Below are 16296 nucleotides of genomic sequence, written 5' to 3'. Positions count from 1 at the left end.
GAATAAAGAATAAAGAATAAAGAATAAATAATAAATAATAAAAAGTAAGGATTAAAGAATAAAGAATAAATAATAAAGAATAAAGAATAGACAATAATGAATAAAGAATAATGAATGAAAAATAAAGAATAAAGAATAACGAATAAAGAATAAAAAAATACAGAAAAAGGAATAAATATGAAGAATAAAGAATAAACAATAAAGAATAAAGAATAAAGAATAAAGAATAAAGAATAAAGAATAAAGAATAAAGAATAAAGAATAAAGAATAAAGAATAAAGAATAAAGAATAAAGAATAAAGAATAAAGAATAAAGAATAAAGAATAAAGAATAAAGAATAAAGAATAAAGAATAAAGAATAAAGAATAAAGAATAAAGAATAAAGAATAAAGAATAAATAATAAATAATAAATAATAAAGAATAAAGAATAAAGAATAAAGAATAAAGAATAAAGAATAAATAATATAGAATAAAGAATAAAGAATAAATAATAAAGAATAAAGAATAAAGAATAAATAATAAAGAATAAAGAATAAAGAACAAAGAATAAATTATTTAGAATACAGAATGAAGAATAAAGAATTAATTATTAATAATAAAGATTAAACAATATAGAATAAAAACTACAGAATAAATAATAAATAATAAATAATTAAGAATACAGAATAAAGAATAAAGAATGAAAAATAAAGAAAAAAGAATTAACTTATAAAGAATAAAGTATAAAGAATAAAGAATAAAGAAAAATAAAGAATAAAGAATAAAGCATGAAGAATAGAGAATAAATAGTACAGAATAAAGAATAAAGAATACAGAAAAAAGAAAAATAATAAGGAATTATAAATACAGAGTAAAGAAAAGCGAAAAAAAATTAAAAATAGAGAATAAAGATAAAATAATTTAGAATTAAGAATAAAGAATAAAAAATAAAGAATAAAGAATAGAGAATAAAGAATAAAGAATACAGAAAAAAGAAAAATAATAAGGAATTATAAATACAGAGTAAAGAAAAGCGAAAAAAAATTAAAAATAGAGAATAAAGATAAAAGAATTTAGAATTAAGAATGAAGAATAAAAAATAAAGAATAAAGAATAGAGAATAAAGAATAAAGAATTAAGAATAAAGAATAAAGAATAAAGAATAAAGAATAGAGAATAAAGAATAAAGAATAAAGAATAAAGAATATAGAATAAATAATAAAGAATAAAGAATAAAGAATAAATAATAAAGGATAAAGAATAAAGAATAAGGAATAAAGAATAAATAAAAAAGAATAAATAATAAAGAATAAAGAATAAAGAATAAAGAATAATGAATAAAGAATTAATAATTAACAATACAGAATAAAGAGTAAAGAACGAAAAATTAACAAAAAATAAATAAAATAAAAACGAATGAAGTATGAAGAATAAAGAATAGAGGAAAAATAATAAAGAATAGAGAATAAAGCATAAATAGTGTAGAATAAATAGTACAGAATAAATAATAAAGAGTTAAGAATGAAGGAAAAATAATAAAGAATAAAAAATAAAGAATAAAGTATAAAGAATAAAGAATAAATTTAAAAAAATAACGAATAAAGAATAAAGAATAAAGAATATAGAATAAATAATATAGAATAAAGAATAAAGAATAAATAATAAAGAATAAAGAATAAAGAATAAATAATAAAGAATAAAGAATAAAGAACAAAGAATAAATTATTTAGAATACAGAATGAAGAATAAAGAATTAATTATTAATAATAAAGATTAAACAATATAGAATAAAAACTACAGAATAAATAATAAATAATAAATAATTAAGAATACAGAATAAAGAATAAAGAATGAAAAATAAAGAAAAAAGAATTAACTTATAAAGAATAAAGTATAAAGAATAAAGAATAAAGAATAAAGAAAAATAAAGAATAAAGAATAAAGCATGAAGAATAGAGAATAAATAGTACAGAATAAAGAATAAGAATAAAGATAAAAGAATTTAGAATTAAGAATAAAGAATAAAAAATAAAGAATAAAGAATAATGAATAAAGAATAAAGAATAAAGAATAAAGAATGAAGAATGAAGAATATATAATAAAGAATAAATAATAAAGAATAAAGAGTAAAGAATAAAGAATAAAGAATAAAGAATAATGAATAAGGAATAAAGAATAAAGAATAAAGAATATAGAATAAAAAATAAAGAATACAGAATAATGAATAAGAAATAAAAATAAAGAATAAAGAGTTCTGAATAATACATATAATTTAACCAATTACCATTGGCTGTGAAATAATAAAGATTAATGAAAAACGACGAAGTAGAATGTGCCTTAAATAATTAATTAATATTGGAACAACAGATAACAAGGTTAAAGAATGAACAGTTATCAACAATGATTAAGGAATCAACAATAAATAACACCGAATAAAACATTTAGAATAAAGAAATAGGAATGTAACTTTAATAGTAGAGAATAAATAATAGGGAGTAAAAAAAGTGTTCAAAGAATATATAAAGAGAATAAAAATTAGAGATAAAAGAATAAATTGCAATGAATAAAGATTAAAGTAAAGTAAATAAAGATTAAAGTAAAGTAAATAAAGATTCAAGTAAACACATGAATAATAAGGAAAAAAAAACAGTAAATAAATGATAAATAATTATTATTGAGGACTTGACACACGACTTAAAATGAAAAATGACGATCGAAGAATGAACAAAAAACATGGAATTCTTAGAAAATAATACCTACATAGAAAAATAATAAAGAATTGAGAATAAAGGATAAACAACAATAATCAAAATTTAGAGTAGAGCAAGGCTCGAGTAATCGGACCCTGTTCTACTAGTTTCAATTAAGTAATTTTGTAAATCAGAAATAGAATGTCGGCTCCGTGATGTTATTACGAATGAGCTTTGACAAATAGATAAACTAAAATAGAATTCAGATTAAAAACCAACAATGAATAATAATGAATAGAGAATTAATAAACTGGAAACTGTTTCGTTGATAGCCACCCTCAGTAAAACTAGAAAAAGATTATTTAAAATAGTAATTACACAGTTGCTAAAACATATGTAACACTGTGAGGCAAATTGAATATTTTCCTAGGACAGAAAAATCCAACCACATTTGACAATACTAGGTGGGGTGAGAAGTAACTTCCTTGACCGCCAGAATGCGCTGCTATTGCAAAAAAGTTATGGTGCCTTGTAGCCCGATCATATTTAGGCAGACATGCCAAATTTCAGAGTGATACTGTTTTTAGTTTTGTTTTGACAGCTTATTGTTGGCGTGTGTGGCATCATGTTGAGTATGGATAAAAACGATTTTTGTTCTCTCATAAAACATTATTTTTTAGTAGATTAGTAGAGATTAGTACTGAACGCACACGCCATATCTTGGGCAAATGTCTACATATGAAAAAGTTATCCTGCCGCTGGGTGCCGCGCAAGGTCACTTCTGACCACCCAGACAACCAGAATGCACGTATATTTAAAGTTGTTTTCGTGATATACAAACATATATACAAACAAACAAGTCGTATAGAATGCAAAGAAATGGCTTATACGTACAAAAGTGGAGGCCATGTACGTGCATATTTTCATTTAATTTTAAACGAGTTGATTTAACATCATATGCGATTTGATCTGTAATAACAAATCCATTTTGAAAAGTCTTACGATGTAATCCGATTAAATTTGTGATACAGTACGACGGAAAAATGAGTCATCGCATATAAGTCGGAAATTTGCATTCTATACGATTTAACTTAAACATAATGCGAGGTATGCCATTCTAATATGCGATTTTTACTTAAACTGTAGCAATTTACGATACTGTCTGTACATTATTATACGACTTCTGGTTGTCTGGGCAAAACAAGAACGCGAGAGCACTTCGAAAGTGTTTGGATTTGCTGATGCGGAATCGGGCGGTCAATTTGTAGCTGTTGATGAAACTTGAATCCACTATTACACCCCAGAGAACAGAATGAGTGCCCGGAAATGGACTGAAGCCGGCATGAGTGCTCCGAAGCGGCCGAGGGAGGCTCGATGGGTCGGAAAGGTTATGGCGTCGGTTTTCTGGTATTGTCATGACATACTCTTCGTGGACTACCTCGAAAAAGAAAAAAAACATCAACAGCGAGCATTACTGTGCATTATTGGAGCGATTGAAGGCCGAAATCGCTGCAAAACCGTCTCACATGAAGCTATTTTTTTTTTGCAAGACAATGCGCCGACGCACAACAGCATTGCAATCATGGCTAAAATCAATGACTTACGGCTTCAATTGCTTCTGCATTCAACGTATTCGTCCGATTTTGGTACCTCTTCTTTAGTATCTCTTCTCAAACCTCAAAAGATGGCTCATGAATAAAAAATTCAGCTCACGTGAGGAAATCATCGACGCCGCGGCGGAGTATTTTGCAGATCTTCCGGAAAATTACTTTTCGAACGGGATTATAAAGTTGGAAAATCGCTGGAATAAAATTATCGAGCTAAAAGGGAACTATATAGTATATATTGAATAGAATAAAATAAAACAAAAAAACCTAAAAAAAAAAATCATTCCCAAAAAGGTAATACTGTCTCACGTCTAGAATAAACTTAACACGTCATGTTTTGATAGCACCACCCTTTTTATGATTTTATTTTGGTCATTGACTGCCAACCTAAGTATGCTCCCCGAAGCGTTTGCAGAGCAAATTTTAGCATGCTTCGTCAACACTCGACAAAACGAGTGTGGTTCTTCTATATGCTTCGCACATTTTTTTTCTATTTAAATAAATTAGCGCAATCCACACAAAGCGTCGATTTGTGTTTGACTGTTTTTAGCTTTGTGGATTCCAGAATATCAGCGCACTGCGTGCATTGAGCAATCTGATGACAGTTCTGCATGCAGAATTATTGTTGTGCTCAACTGAAGTCATCAAATTGGTGTCGTAATTAGTTTAAAGCGTTCTTTTTTCCATCTAAGTTTTCATCTTCAACCACTGTGCAGTTGCGGTGAAAATCTAATCTTTCAATAATTACTTATTGCTTGCTATTATGATGAAGCCGCTCAACTGTTTACAACATGACTCGACATTTAAACAATGACTTAACGCGAAACCGCCATCACCTGTTTCTTATCAGCTGGCGCGTGGAAGATTTCGCTTTTGCTAATCATTCTGCAATAAAATCATTCAGTATCGTGTCTACAGTTCAGTTTCCATCTGATCTCCAAACAAGGAAGTGGAAGCAGCAGCAGCAGCAGCAGAAGCTGCAATGGATCTTATAACTCTTCTTCTCACAACTTTCGTATGCCTTTCGGCACTGGCGTACTACTTCCTGCGACGCCAGCAGCAACAATGGTCCCGTTTGGGTGTCCCAGCAGCGGCAAACCCTCATCTGCTGTTCGGAAATGTCCGAGGAATATTTAAGCAGGAGCACAGCTGCACCATCCTCCAAAGGCTGTACTGGGAGTTCAAGGGGCGTGGCCTCAAGCTGGGCGGTATCATGAACTTCTTTCAACCGGCGATTCTGGTTATGGATCCGGAAATCAGCAAAAGCATCCTGGTGAAGGACTTCCAGAAGTTCCACGACCGTGGAATGTTCGTGGATCCGGTCGGAGATCCACTGAGTGCTAGTTTATTCAGCCTGGAGGGTGCTGCATGGAAGGCGATGCGCCAGAAAATGTCACCGACGTTCACCTCCGGAAAGATGAAGTACATGTTCGGTGCAGTGCTGAATGTGGCGGAGCGGATGAGGGATTTTCTGGCGGAGAACTGCCACCGGGAGGACATAGAGTTGAAGAATATGCTGCAGCGGTTTACGATCGATGTGATTGGCAATGTGGCTTTCGGGGTTGAGTGCGATTCGATAAGGAATCCCAGTTCGGAGTTTCGGTTAATGGGCCTCAAAGCGAACAGGTTTGATCCGGTGAGGTTCCTGAAGTTTTTCATCGGTGGAAGCTACAAGCGGTTTTCAAAGATGGTGAAGCTGAAGGTCATCGATGATGATGTGGAAAAGTTTTTCACGGACCTTGCGCGGAATACGGTGCACTACAGGGAAGAGAACGGCGTGAAACGGAATGATTTTATGAATCTCTTGATGGAGATAAATAACAAGGGAAAGCTCAGCAACGAGGCTAATTCGGGTGGCGAGGGAATCACGCTGAACGAGATCGCGGCACAGTGTTTCGTATTTTTCACCGCCGGCTTCGAGACGTCCTCGACGACGATCAACTTTTGTCTGTACGAGCTGGCGGCGAATCCTGACGTGCAGGAAAGGCTGAGGCAGGAGATTGAAGAATCGATTGCGAAGGATGGCGGAGAAGTGACGTACGAAACGTTGCATAGCATGGATTATTTGGACCGGGTTGTCAGTGGTAGGTTCGGCGAATTTGTAATTTTATGTGGTTTGAAAAATGAATAGCACCAACATCTTGTTTCAGAAACCCTTCGCAAATACTCCCCGGTGGACAATCTCTTCCGGATGTCCAACTCACCGTACACACCGGAGGGCTTGAAGTTTACCATCCCGCCGGGGACTCTCTTCCAAATCCCGATACACTCGATGCATCACGATCCAGGCTACTTCCCCAGCCCGGAACGCTTCGATCCGGATCGGTTTCTACCGGACGTGGTAAAGTCTCGGCATCCGTACGCGTACCTGCCGTTCGGTGAAGGACCACGCGTTTGCATCGGGATGCGATTCGGGCTGATGCAGACCAAGATCGGGCTGGTTACGCTGCTGAGAAACTTCCGATTTTCGCCTCGGGCGAACACACCGGACCAGTTGCGCTTTGACACGAAGACGTTTGTGCTGACCGCACAGACGGGGATGTATCTCAAGATTGATCCAATTCAGCTTTGAGAAGCGGGTCGAATGCTATCGGAAATACATGTTTACAACCGCTCATCAATCATGGAGAGTATTTTTTTCAGTTCAGTATATTTTGCAACGATTTGCATTTATGCTGTTTTCACCACACAGTCAGACGCAAGCGATGCTAGCTGGTCAGCGTGGTTATTTCTGACAGACAAGAAGTTGGATTTTGACAATCGTGGCTGAGTTCTGCTCGGAAACCGGTGGATCGATAACCCGGCAATTCGTTCACAGCCTTAGTACCGTAGGAACGGCTTTGATCCTATGTTTAGATCGAAAATGCAAAGGAAACTCTCTTTTTGCGGCGCCATCATGGTTACTAGCTATAATAATCGGATACAACGGCGTCCTTGCTGAACTTGAACATCGCTGATAGGGCTGTCAGATGTGGCAAATTTAATGAATTAGAATTACCATTTCGCAATCAGAAGCAAGCAGACTTTAGATTTAATTTACTGCATACTAAGTACATTCATTTACCTTTCCACGAGTACTATTTGTTTTGAAAAAATAGTCACAAATGTATTACTATTTGTCATACGGATCAAGGCAGGAAAAATTGATTAGCATGGTGTGTTATTCATAAATGTGCGTGGAGTAAATCGTTCTTATCGACTTGGTATTGCAGGTATCGCACCAAACGTATGATTGATTCGATCACATCGAAATCATTGATATATTCGATGGTCTCTGCTAAAAATAGGCGCTTATCTCGTGGTAGTTATCTACCCTATTACTACTCTGTAATTTTGCCTATGGTATGTTGCAAGTCAGCCATCAATCTGATTTTTCATCCCTATCATCATGATATTTATTTCAATCAGACATGGTGCATAACTAATAATCTTCTGTATCGATTACATTTGCAGTATCACTTTTAATTTGAGAGTGAATAGTGAGATTTGAAGTGATAGCACAGAATAGGAGTGTAAAAGTACGAGAGAATCGGAAAATGGATCACATCATTCGAGCAGTTAAAAATGACGTTTTGTACCACTCAAACCTTCCCGTGAAACATGATGTTGATATATTTTCTGTAGGATGACTAAAAACAATTGGTACGCAAAAAAAGACCTGCAATTCGTAATTAAATAAGTTAAAATAGTCCATTCATGGTTGCTTTACAGAACTTTTATTAAAACTTCAATGTTACAGCATTAGATGGTTACATTTCTCCAATTCGAACGAAATCTCGAACTTAGGCCAGCATTAGCTGAATGTCATTGACTTCGTCTAAGTCGCTGCTTTGAAATTGGCCAGTATTTTTCGATTGTTCGAAATTCCGGGCAATTCGGAGGATTCATTAGGTTGGGGACAAAATCGATCTTGTTGGCAGCATATCATTCCAGAACCACCATAGAGTAGTGGCAGCTGGCAAAGAAAGGAATAGCAACTTCATACAAACGCTGATTCAGAAAGTGTTTACTCTGACGATTGAAAAATCAACATCGATTTTTTCTTCCTTCAATCATTTTATATTTAGCGTGTTCGTTTATGCCAGCTTAATCTGACATAAACGGTATAATTTCTGACTACGTTTTGAAATGACCGTTAGCGTAACAGTTCATCCTGCTTAATACGAACTGTTGTTTTAAAGCTCACAAAAATTTGTACAAACAAGTTTTTGTATTTATGCATATGCTGGCCATATCTAGATTAACATTTCAAGAGGTCCTGTCTGCATTTATCTATTAATTTCAGGATTCATTCGATATTCTAATTGAGTAACCACAGTTTTGCAAACATGCTTCATGCTATTTGTGCCAAATGGTTTAAAGAAAAAAATGTAATCTTCTTCTTTTTCTTCTTTGGCTATTATGCCCCAACTAGAAGTTTACGCTTGCTCTCAAATGAGGGGATTAGAGGCAACGGGGTGCAAGTGATTTTGATTTATTCTCTTCATCGACTTCGTCTTTCGTTAATAATTCAGTGGCAAACATATTACTTGATGCGGTTGCTATTCTCCATAAGCTCCTTTATCAAACTATGTAGCAGAAATAGTATGAATACATCTAAGGGAGGCTCTAAAAGATGTAATGTATTACATATCTACCACATATAATAACAATCACAACAGTGAATGTTTTTGCAACGATATAAAAAAATTGTGAAGAAAATCGATCGTATTGAAATGTTTTATACAAAGATACTGCATTCGTCCAAGTAGCTCACTAAATCATAGACCGAGGGAAGGGAGGTGATAAAATTGATTTATGTATTTATATATTATTGAATCATTGTCACCATTATTGAATTATTGGTAGCTGAATTTTTACACTACACGTTGCTATGTGTGAGTTTCGTTATTGTGCAATATCTTGTAATATTGACCATATCTCAAATCAGTGTCTTCAATAAAGTTGTTCTCATGACCATTACCTTCCAGGTGTTAGACATATAAGTTCTTCCGTTAGATCTAACCTGTAAATTAATGATTACCAATTCGCGATATATTCCACGTAAAGTTGACCGACAATACAAAACCATCCATGAACCTTACTGACTACCATAACCATTACCATTAAAATTCTCAAACCATAAGTAAAAAGGTTCTAATATAGTATTCTTTCAGAAAATGTATGGAGAAAACAAGAATTTTGAATGGTAATGGTTCTTAACAACCCATTATTTGTAAGGTTCACTTCCAAAAAACCATAATACATAAGGTTAAAACTTTATCACACAAACGATCATGTAAAGTTCCATAACCATTTCAGTTAAAGTTTAGCAGGGATTATAAACAATTTGTAACCATTTTCGGTAAGGTCAAGGTATGGTTCGCGTTTATGCGGGTTAGGTGCAATAAGACCACTGAAGAAGCTTATGAGCGATGTTAATTTTCTAGGAGGAGGAGGTAGAATATTTTTATTTTTAGCGTTATGTTATAAATGGACGCCGCCTTATAAAGTTGAGGATGAGATAAACTTTTAATGTTTATTGTTTAACAACTGCGTGTTCAACACACACACTGCACAGCATACATTGATTTCACTTTGATCGGAATAAACGGAACGATCTGTATTTATCTTGAATAAAATAAATTATACCAGATTCCACCTGTCATCACTAATAAATAAACATAGAGATTGCTAAAGTATGATTGTGTTAGTAATTTGTTTTCATCGGGAAAATTTTTAGCTCTGAAAGATTTTTTCCCGATGAAAACATTTCTCGTATACGTATACGCTACCTAGTGTGTGTACGATAAACGTCAGCAATCTCTATGGCATATCAAGTTGTTTCCGATAGTGCGTGCAATTTCTTTTGATTAATCCGTGGTATTTTCACTTTATATTATTTTCACTTACCCATGTGATTTCATCGATGCATTGACAAAATCAACGTCGGCGAAATGATCCGAGCAGACAAACAAATTCAATTCGCTGATTTCTGCTCTGCTAATAATTTTCAGCTATTTTTCACGATTTTCAATGTTGCTAGAAAACATTTAAGCAATATGAATGTGTTGCCTGCGCAAACGGATTACCGGATTACTTACCGTTTTGCGACAGAATAAAAAGAAATATCATTCTGAGCTGCGGAATTATAACAGCGGGGAATGGCGCAAATTTTTCGTCCCATTTTGTAAAAAAATAACTGATGCAAATACAAAAATACCCGCTAGCGCAGCAGGAACAGCAGCTGTCAAACCAGTTTTACACTGGAAACAATTTAAAATTTAAAAGTCAAACCAGTTCTACACTGAAAGCAATTTCAAATTGATTCGAATACAAAGAATGCTTTTCCATCAAAACGACGAAACCGCTTTTTTAAACTAAAACTCAAACAAAAATTCGGTGAAACGCTCACCACTTCCTTCCACGCAAACCAACACCACCATCAGAGAAGTGGTGTTAGTTTACGTGGGAGTACTGAGAGTTTCGTCGAAGCGACGTTTGATATTTTTTAATATACACATAAGCACATTCATCGCTGTGAAAAATCACCCTTCAGTTAATGTTGTAGACTAGGTTGTAGAGCATTTTATAAGACGTTTGCTAACTTTTCAATTTATTATTATTAATTAGAAATATCTTCTTACTACCACCACTCAAACTAAGAATTATGTTGGATCTTGTTTTTGTTATTTACAAGAGAAAATAATAAACTTTTAGAACCGAGACTAGAAATAGGATCGTTTTCTTTGTGTAGTTAGACTTTTGTTTTCATAGTGCTTTCTTTTCGTCGATGGACTGTCAACTGCAGGGTCAGGATCCAAAACAATATGCTCAGTTATTTGTGTTCTCGCAGCAAACCAGATTAATCCAGAGTAACTATGAGAAATCTGAATACAAGAGGTACTCTAAGGAAAGCTGACTTCCCCTCGGTAAGATCCATTAAAAATTTCACACGGAAGTGGAAAGTTGTCAAGCCAGAAAATTGTGTATGGATCGTCACAGTTTCCAGACCCCCCTCCCTCCTCCTTAAAATTTGAACATAAATAATGTTCTTTTTCAAACGTAATAATTAAATTTTATCGCATTGTAAAAAATGTTTCCATGTATATTTTTCCATAAACTGGAAATAAAGATACCGTCAGACTTTTGGAACAAATATATTTTCTTCAAAGCTAGGATTGTCGGGATTTTTTGCGATAATCTTCTGTCAACGTTTTGGCTGGTGGCGCTATGCCATCCGGAAGAATTTTCGTTTGAATTATTTCCAAATGTATAGTCCAGTTCAGTTTTTACGTATTCAGTAACCGTGTTGTGCCAGTGTTAGTGATTTAGACCGTGAAATCAGCATGGAAAGAAAAGATTCCCATTGGTTAAACCCTGTTAAGCCGTGCCGTTCTTTTCTGGATACTAATTTGGTGAGCTCGTTCCTTAATTTTTGTAGTAATTCTATCGTAAATATTTTTTTTAAATCATTAAATACGCGTCAATCAAATTTTGCGCTACTGTTTTATAGAAAGTTTCAGTACATTATCAGCATCGATACTGTACCGGAGCGGGGCTTATTGTAAGCAAAATCTTCGGATGCATGCGATCTTGAAATGGGCTGGGTATACGGTAGAGCTATCACCTTCGAACTCCAGAGTTCAAACTTTTTGCAGTCATAAAAAAATGGTTACAGGTAGATTTTATGCATAATACCACTGCCAGACAGGAGTGTGATTGTAGATACATACAGTACATACAATAAATGAACGAATGAAAAATTGCATCAGTCAAATGTGTCAAAATTAGTCTGTTTTTTTTTTTATATAAAATCTTTATTCTAATCCTAACATATAAACATGTCTTACAAGCTAAGCTATTCTAAACTAATTACAGGCATTTATTTCTAAGAAGAATTTGAAGCTAGGCAAGGAGATCATATGTCGTTCTGTTTCCAAAATATATTGACTAAACTGAACAAATTTTCTTAGAATCATAATTTTGTCATCCCTGCTAAACTCTTCTAAGGTTGGAGCTATCAAACTGGAAAAGGTTAAGAAGCGCATTAAACGAGGATCAAATCTGTTCAGTAAATGTCTAATAAAATAGTTCCATGACTGATTGACCGAAAAACGTTTACAAAATATCTGCTCACGATCTTCGAGGAATCCGCATGATAAGCAATTAGGGTTGTCAGCAATACCTATGCGATACAAATGAGCTCTGTGATCAATTTTCCTATTATAAAGTAAATAAAGAATAGATTTTTCATTTGAGTTCAGGTTCTTTAAGTTAATATTATTCCAGACACGTGGCCAATTGTTTTGTTCTTTAGTTTCAATAGTTGGTCTAGGCAATGATCCAATTTTATCAGAATATAGTTTTGTCATGGAAAAAAGGTTGTGTTAGATCATGTTCGTAAAACAAATTCATGAAAGAAGGATACATATGTGGTAATATAGTAACAGGTTTCCTAATGACTACTGACTACTGATATTAGGTAGAATATAATTTTTCAACAAACACGTGTCGGTCAAATTAGGATTTATCCCAGGCTACTATTGTAGAAAAACGTAATTGATAGATATTGGGCGGAACGCGTCGGAATGTTTAGAAAATAGGGCGCACGCTTGATCCGGTTTAAGATACATTGTTGACTGCTTTCGGGAACGTGATTTCATTTTAATATTTTTTGTTTACTTGTTTAACCAGGGCTTAAGCAATCGTCACGACGGTCATAGCTTGTTATGATAGCCTGAATAATGCGTAAAGAGCAAACCGCGAAACATTGAACGTCGCGTGAAAGTGGAACTTAATGAAGGCCTAAGTGCTTTTTCGTAACTTTTAGTTTTCGGATTAGAAAAATCATCGGTTGCAGGACAGTGTTACCGATTTATATTGGATAATCCAAAGCTATGTTGATCATTATAACATTAAATTTTTAATAACAAATGATAAGACAATCTTATTCAAATGTCGTAATAATACCTCTGACCAAGGAAAAATGATTTATATAGTTTTCATAAAAGTACAAATACTAATGAGGAAAGGAATTCCGCATTTCCTTTTCCCAAGTCCTTTTCCTCTCCTTCCCTTCCCTTCTTCTCTTTTCAGAAAGCGAGTAATGGCGCTATAACCATATGCCATATAGGGCTAGGACAAGAGTTAGTGCTCAGGTCCCAACCGCTAGAAGAAAATGGTAGCGAGCAAGGGCGCTATAACCTAGGCGAATACAGCATTCCCTCCGTATAGGTTACGTCCGCACACCGCTCTCTGTTGTCCTTCGACTGAGGTCGGCTGGATCGATGATAGATGATAGATGTATCATTTTCCAGGATTCTTTCAAGTACTGGCTGTGTATGTGTAGACTAGACTAGACTAAATATATTTTCTTCAAAGCTAGCTAACAGATTCCAAATTGGTAACCATGATCTCAAACTTGGTATGAGCAGAAGCGAGAGAAGATCCCAATTCTACATTAATGGCGGCAAACTCCAACTCGTATTAACTTTTAATACCGGCCCTGTTAGGAAAATCTGCTAAATGTTTGCTTATGATTGTATTGATTTACACCAATGTCGATACCAAATCAAACTGACGTTGACCACTTGAAAGCTGGTAAATCCGAAAGGCGATTCACTTGTGTATTTTGGATTAATTTTGTGTAATAATGTATTATATTGTATTTTAATAGGAAAAGTTATTTTGTCTACATTAAAAAAACAAAAGTGTATTTTTCTTGAATGAATGTATTGAAATCAGTTATGGCGGTAAGCTCCAACCGGTACTATCCTCGGATTAAATCCCGATCCAGAGTGTAAGGTTGATTTGGTGTTGACGTCGGTGTTGATCAGTTCTATCTTAAACCAAAATTTGACAGATCTTCCAAACAGGGACGATATTAAAAGTTAATCCGAAACATATACTGGAACCGAGGACAACAACTCAAATATGTTGTTGTTTTGATATTATTTATCGTTTTATCTCGCGTTCTGTTTGACAAATGCATTAATCACACGCTAATTATAAAATACTCAGTGATGAGTAAAATTACATGCAGTTTGATAAATTCTTGTATCATACATATTCCATTAATAAGCTCGTGAACGAGCTCATGAATTAGTATGTGTTATGCACTCGGTTATCCATCGATGAACAATTTTTACTCATTTGTGGATTACAGATACTGATTAATAGGCAATTTATTAATCATTTATGGTGGTGAGCTCCAACCGTTATTATCCTCGGATTAAATCCCGATCAAGAATGTCTGGCTGCTTTGATGTTGACATCAGAGTTGATCAACACGACTCTTAGAAGAAAAAAAATTGCAAATCATCCAAACAGGGACGGTATTAAAAGTTAATCCGAGTTGGAGCTTACCGTCATAATTGTGTTTTTCACAAAATGGGAGAAATCCTACACATGAATGGGTACTATAAAGTTACCAGGCAGTGAAAGAACGTCAATAATATATCTTAATGCATTTTTTTTTGTGATTTGAGCTCCCATTTGTCTGTGTTTGGCAGTTTTATCGCATTTTTAGTAGTTTTCTGTCAGTAGCGAATATTTGTGTATTTATTTTATTCGTCAAATATTTATGTATTTTTTTCGAATTTTACATTTTTATTGTTTTTTATTTATTTTGTAATGAGTAATGATGAATTTTTGTGTTTTTTTTTTCACTTTCGTATTTTCGATTCAATAATCAAGAGCAGGGAATAGCCCTTCGGGAAAATCAGACTTGTGAAAATCGATTTGTTTTTTTCTTGTTTGTAATCACCCAATGATGCGTTTAACGTATAAAACAAAAGAAATAATTTTTTTTCGCGAGTCTTATCTTACAGCTTCCAAGTGGAATGACAATACTCGTTGAGGGTTACCGCCATAAGCATATTTCAATTCGACAGATTGTACAAATACAACGTTGTGCGAATACAGCGCATTTTGTCCGACGTTATGTTTTACATACAAATCGAGAGTAAAATCAATTGACCACTTTGTCAAGCAGTTTTGGTGTGACTTTCTACCAGCAATTTCACAAAACTACTACTACTATTTTTTTAATGAAACACACAAATTTCGGCTACTTTTCTCGTTATTCTAGAAGATTTTTTTTTTATTCTTCTCTTACGAAGTTCAAGTGGTAGTAAACGTCATTTTAACTGCTCGAATGAAGTGGTTAATTGGCCCGTGTTGGAATTTTCGGTTTTCTACTTTGCCGTATACGTTACTATACGAATGAATTGTATTGGTAGAAAAATATTTCGTTTGTTATAAAACCGCTTTAGAGCAGTCAAGCTGTACTTATACCTGTCATTAAAACTGGTATAATGCTAACTATATTTTCCGTGTAAAAAGCGTACTTTCCACCGCTAGGTGGCTTTCTAAAGTACATTGATTTTTTTTCACTTTTCGAAGCAGAGATGAGCTTCCTTTCTTTGCAGCTGGCCAAATCGGGCCAAAAGTTGACTTTACCCCTATGCTTGCGGATGAACTGCAATACACGCTTTTTCAGGCATTCTTCGATGTAAACTTGGGATGTTATCGTCGAAGATGTGACAAATGGTTCCATTTTCAGGCCACAACTGCAAATCGCTTGCCAAATCATGGCCTTCTTCGCGAACTTGTCGGCAAACACGAACTTGAATCTTCCCGGCACATCCCCACGTCCAGTCACGATGTAAAACTTTTGACCGGGAAGCTGCTTAAAATCGAGTTTGACGTATGTTTCATCATCGATCAAAGTGCAGTCCTCGTGTTTCGTCAAAACACGGTCGTACAAGAGCCTTGCACGCTTTTGGCCACGAAATTCTGCTTCATGTGCCGGTTTGGATGTTTACTGGCTTTGTACGATTTGTATCCTTCCCTGGCAAGGATGTTCCGCACCGTTTGAAAGTTGGTGTTGTACCTTCTGGCCACATCTCGAGCCACCGGGGTTGGCTTCAACGCACTTCAACACCTTGCTGCGCAGCTGACGATCCCTGGTTCCAGTTTTGACGTAGACTACGTCTTACGGGAAGGTACTGGGGGTAAATCGAAAATCTAAAATTG

General features: G+C 34.4%; 2 protein-coding genes across 4 annotated transcripts in view; one reads left to right on the top strand and one right to left on the bottom strand.

Moving 5' to 3' along the window:
* Window positions 1-16296, bottom strand: part of Calx (sodium/calcium exchanger 3) — a 771840-nt gene that overhangs the window by 183848 nt on the left and 571696 nt on the right. The window lies entirely within an intron of this gene.
* On the top strand, window positions 5215-6912 carry LOC135702906 (probable cytochrome P450 6a14). The gene is made up of 2 exons (XM_065223962.1): window positions 5215-6362; window positions 6429-6912. The coding sequence occupies exons 1-2, from the start codon at window positions 5261-5263 to the stop codon at window positions 6848-6850; spliced, it is 1524 nt and encodes a 507-aa protein (XP_065080034.1). The 5' UTR covers window positions 5215-5260; the 3' UTR covers window positions 6851-6912.

Source organism: Ochlerotatus camptorhynchus, unplaced genomic scaffold (assembly GCF_037179485.1).
Source record: "Ochlerotatus camptorhynchus isolate MF236.1 unplaced genomic scaffold, CSIRO-AGI_Acam_v1.1 ptg000203l, whole genome shotgun sequence".
Classification (NCBI taxonomy): domain Eukaryota; kingdom Metazoa; phylum Arthropoda; class Insecta; order Diptera; family Culicidae; genus Ochlerotatus; species Ochlerotatus camptorhynchus.
This window is presented reverse-complemented; position numbering and strand designations above follow the sequence as displayed.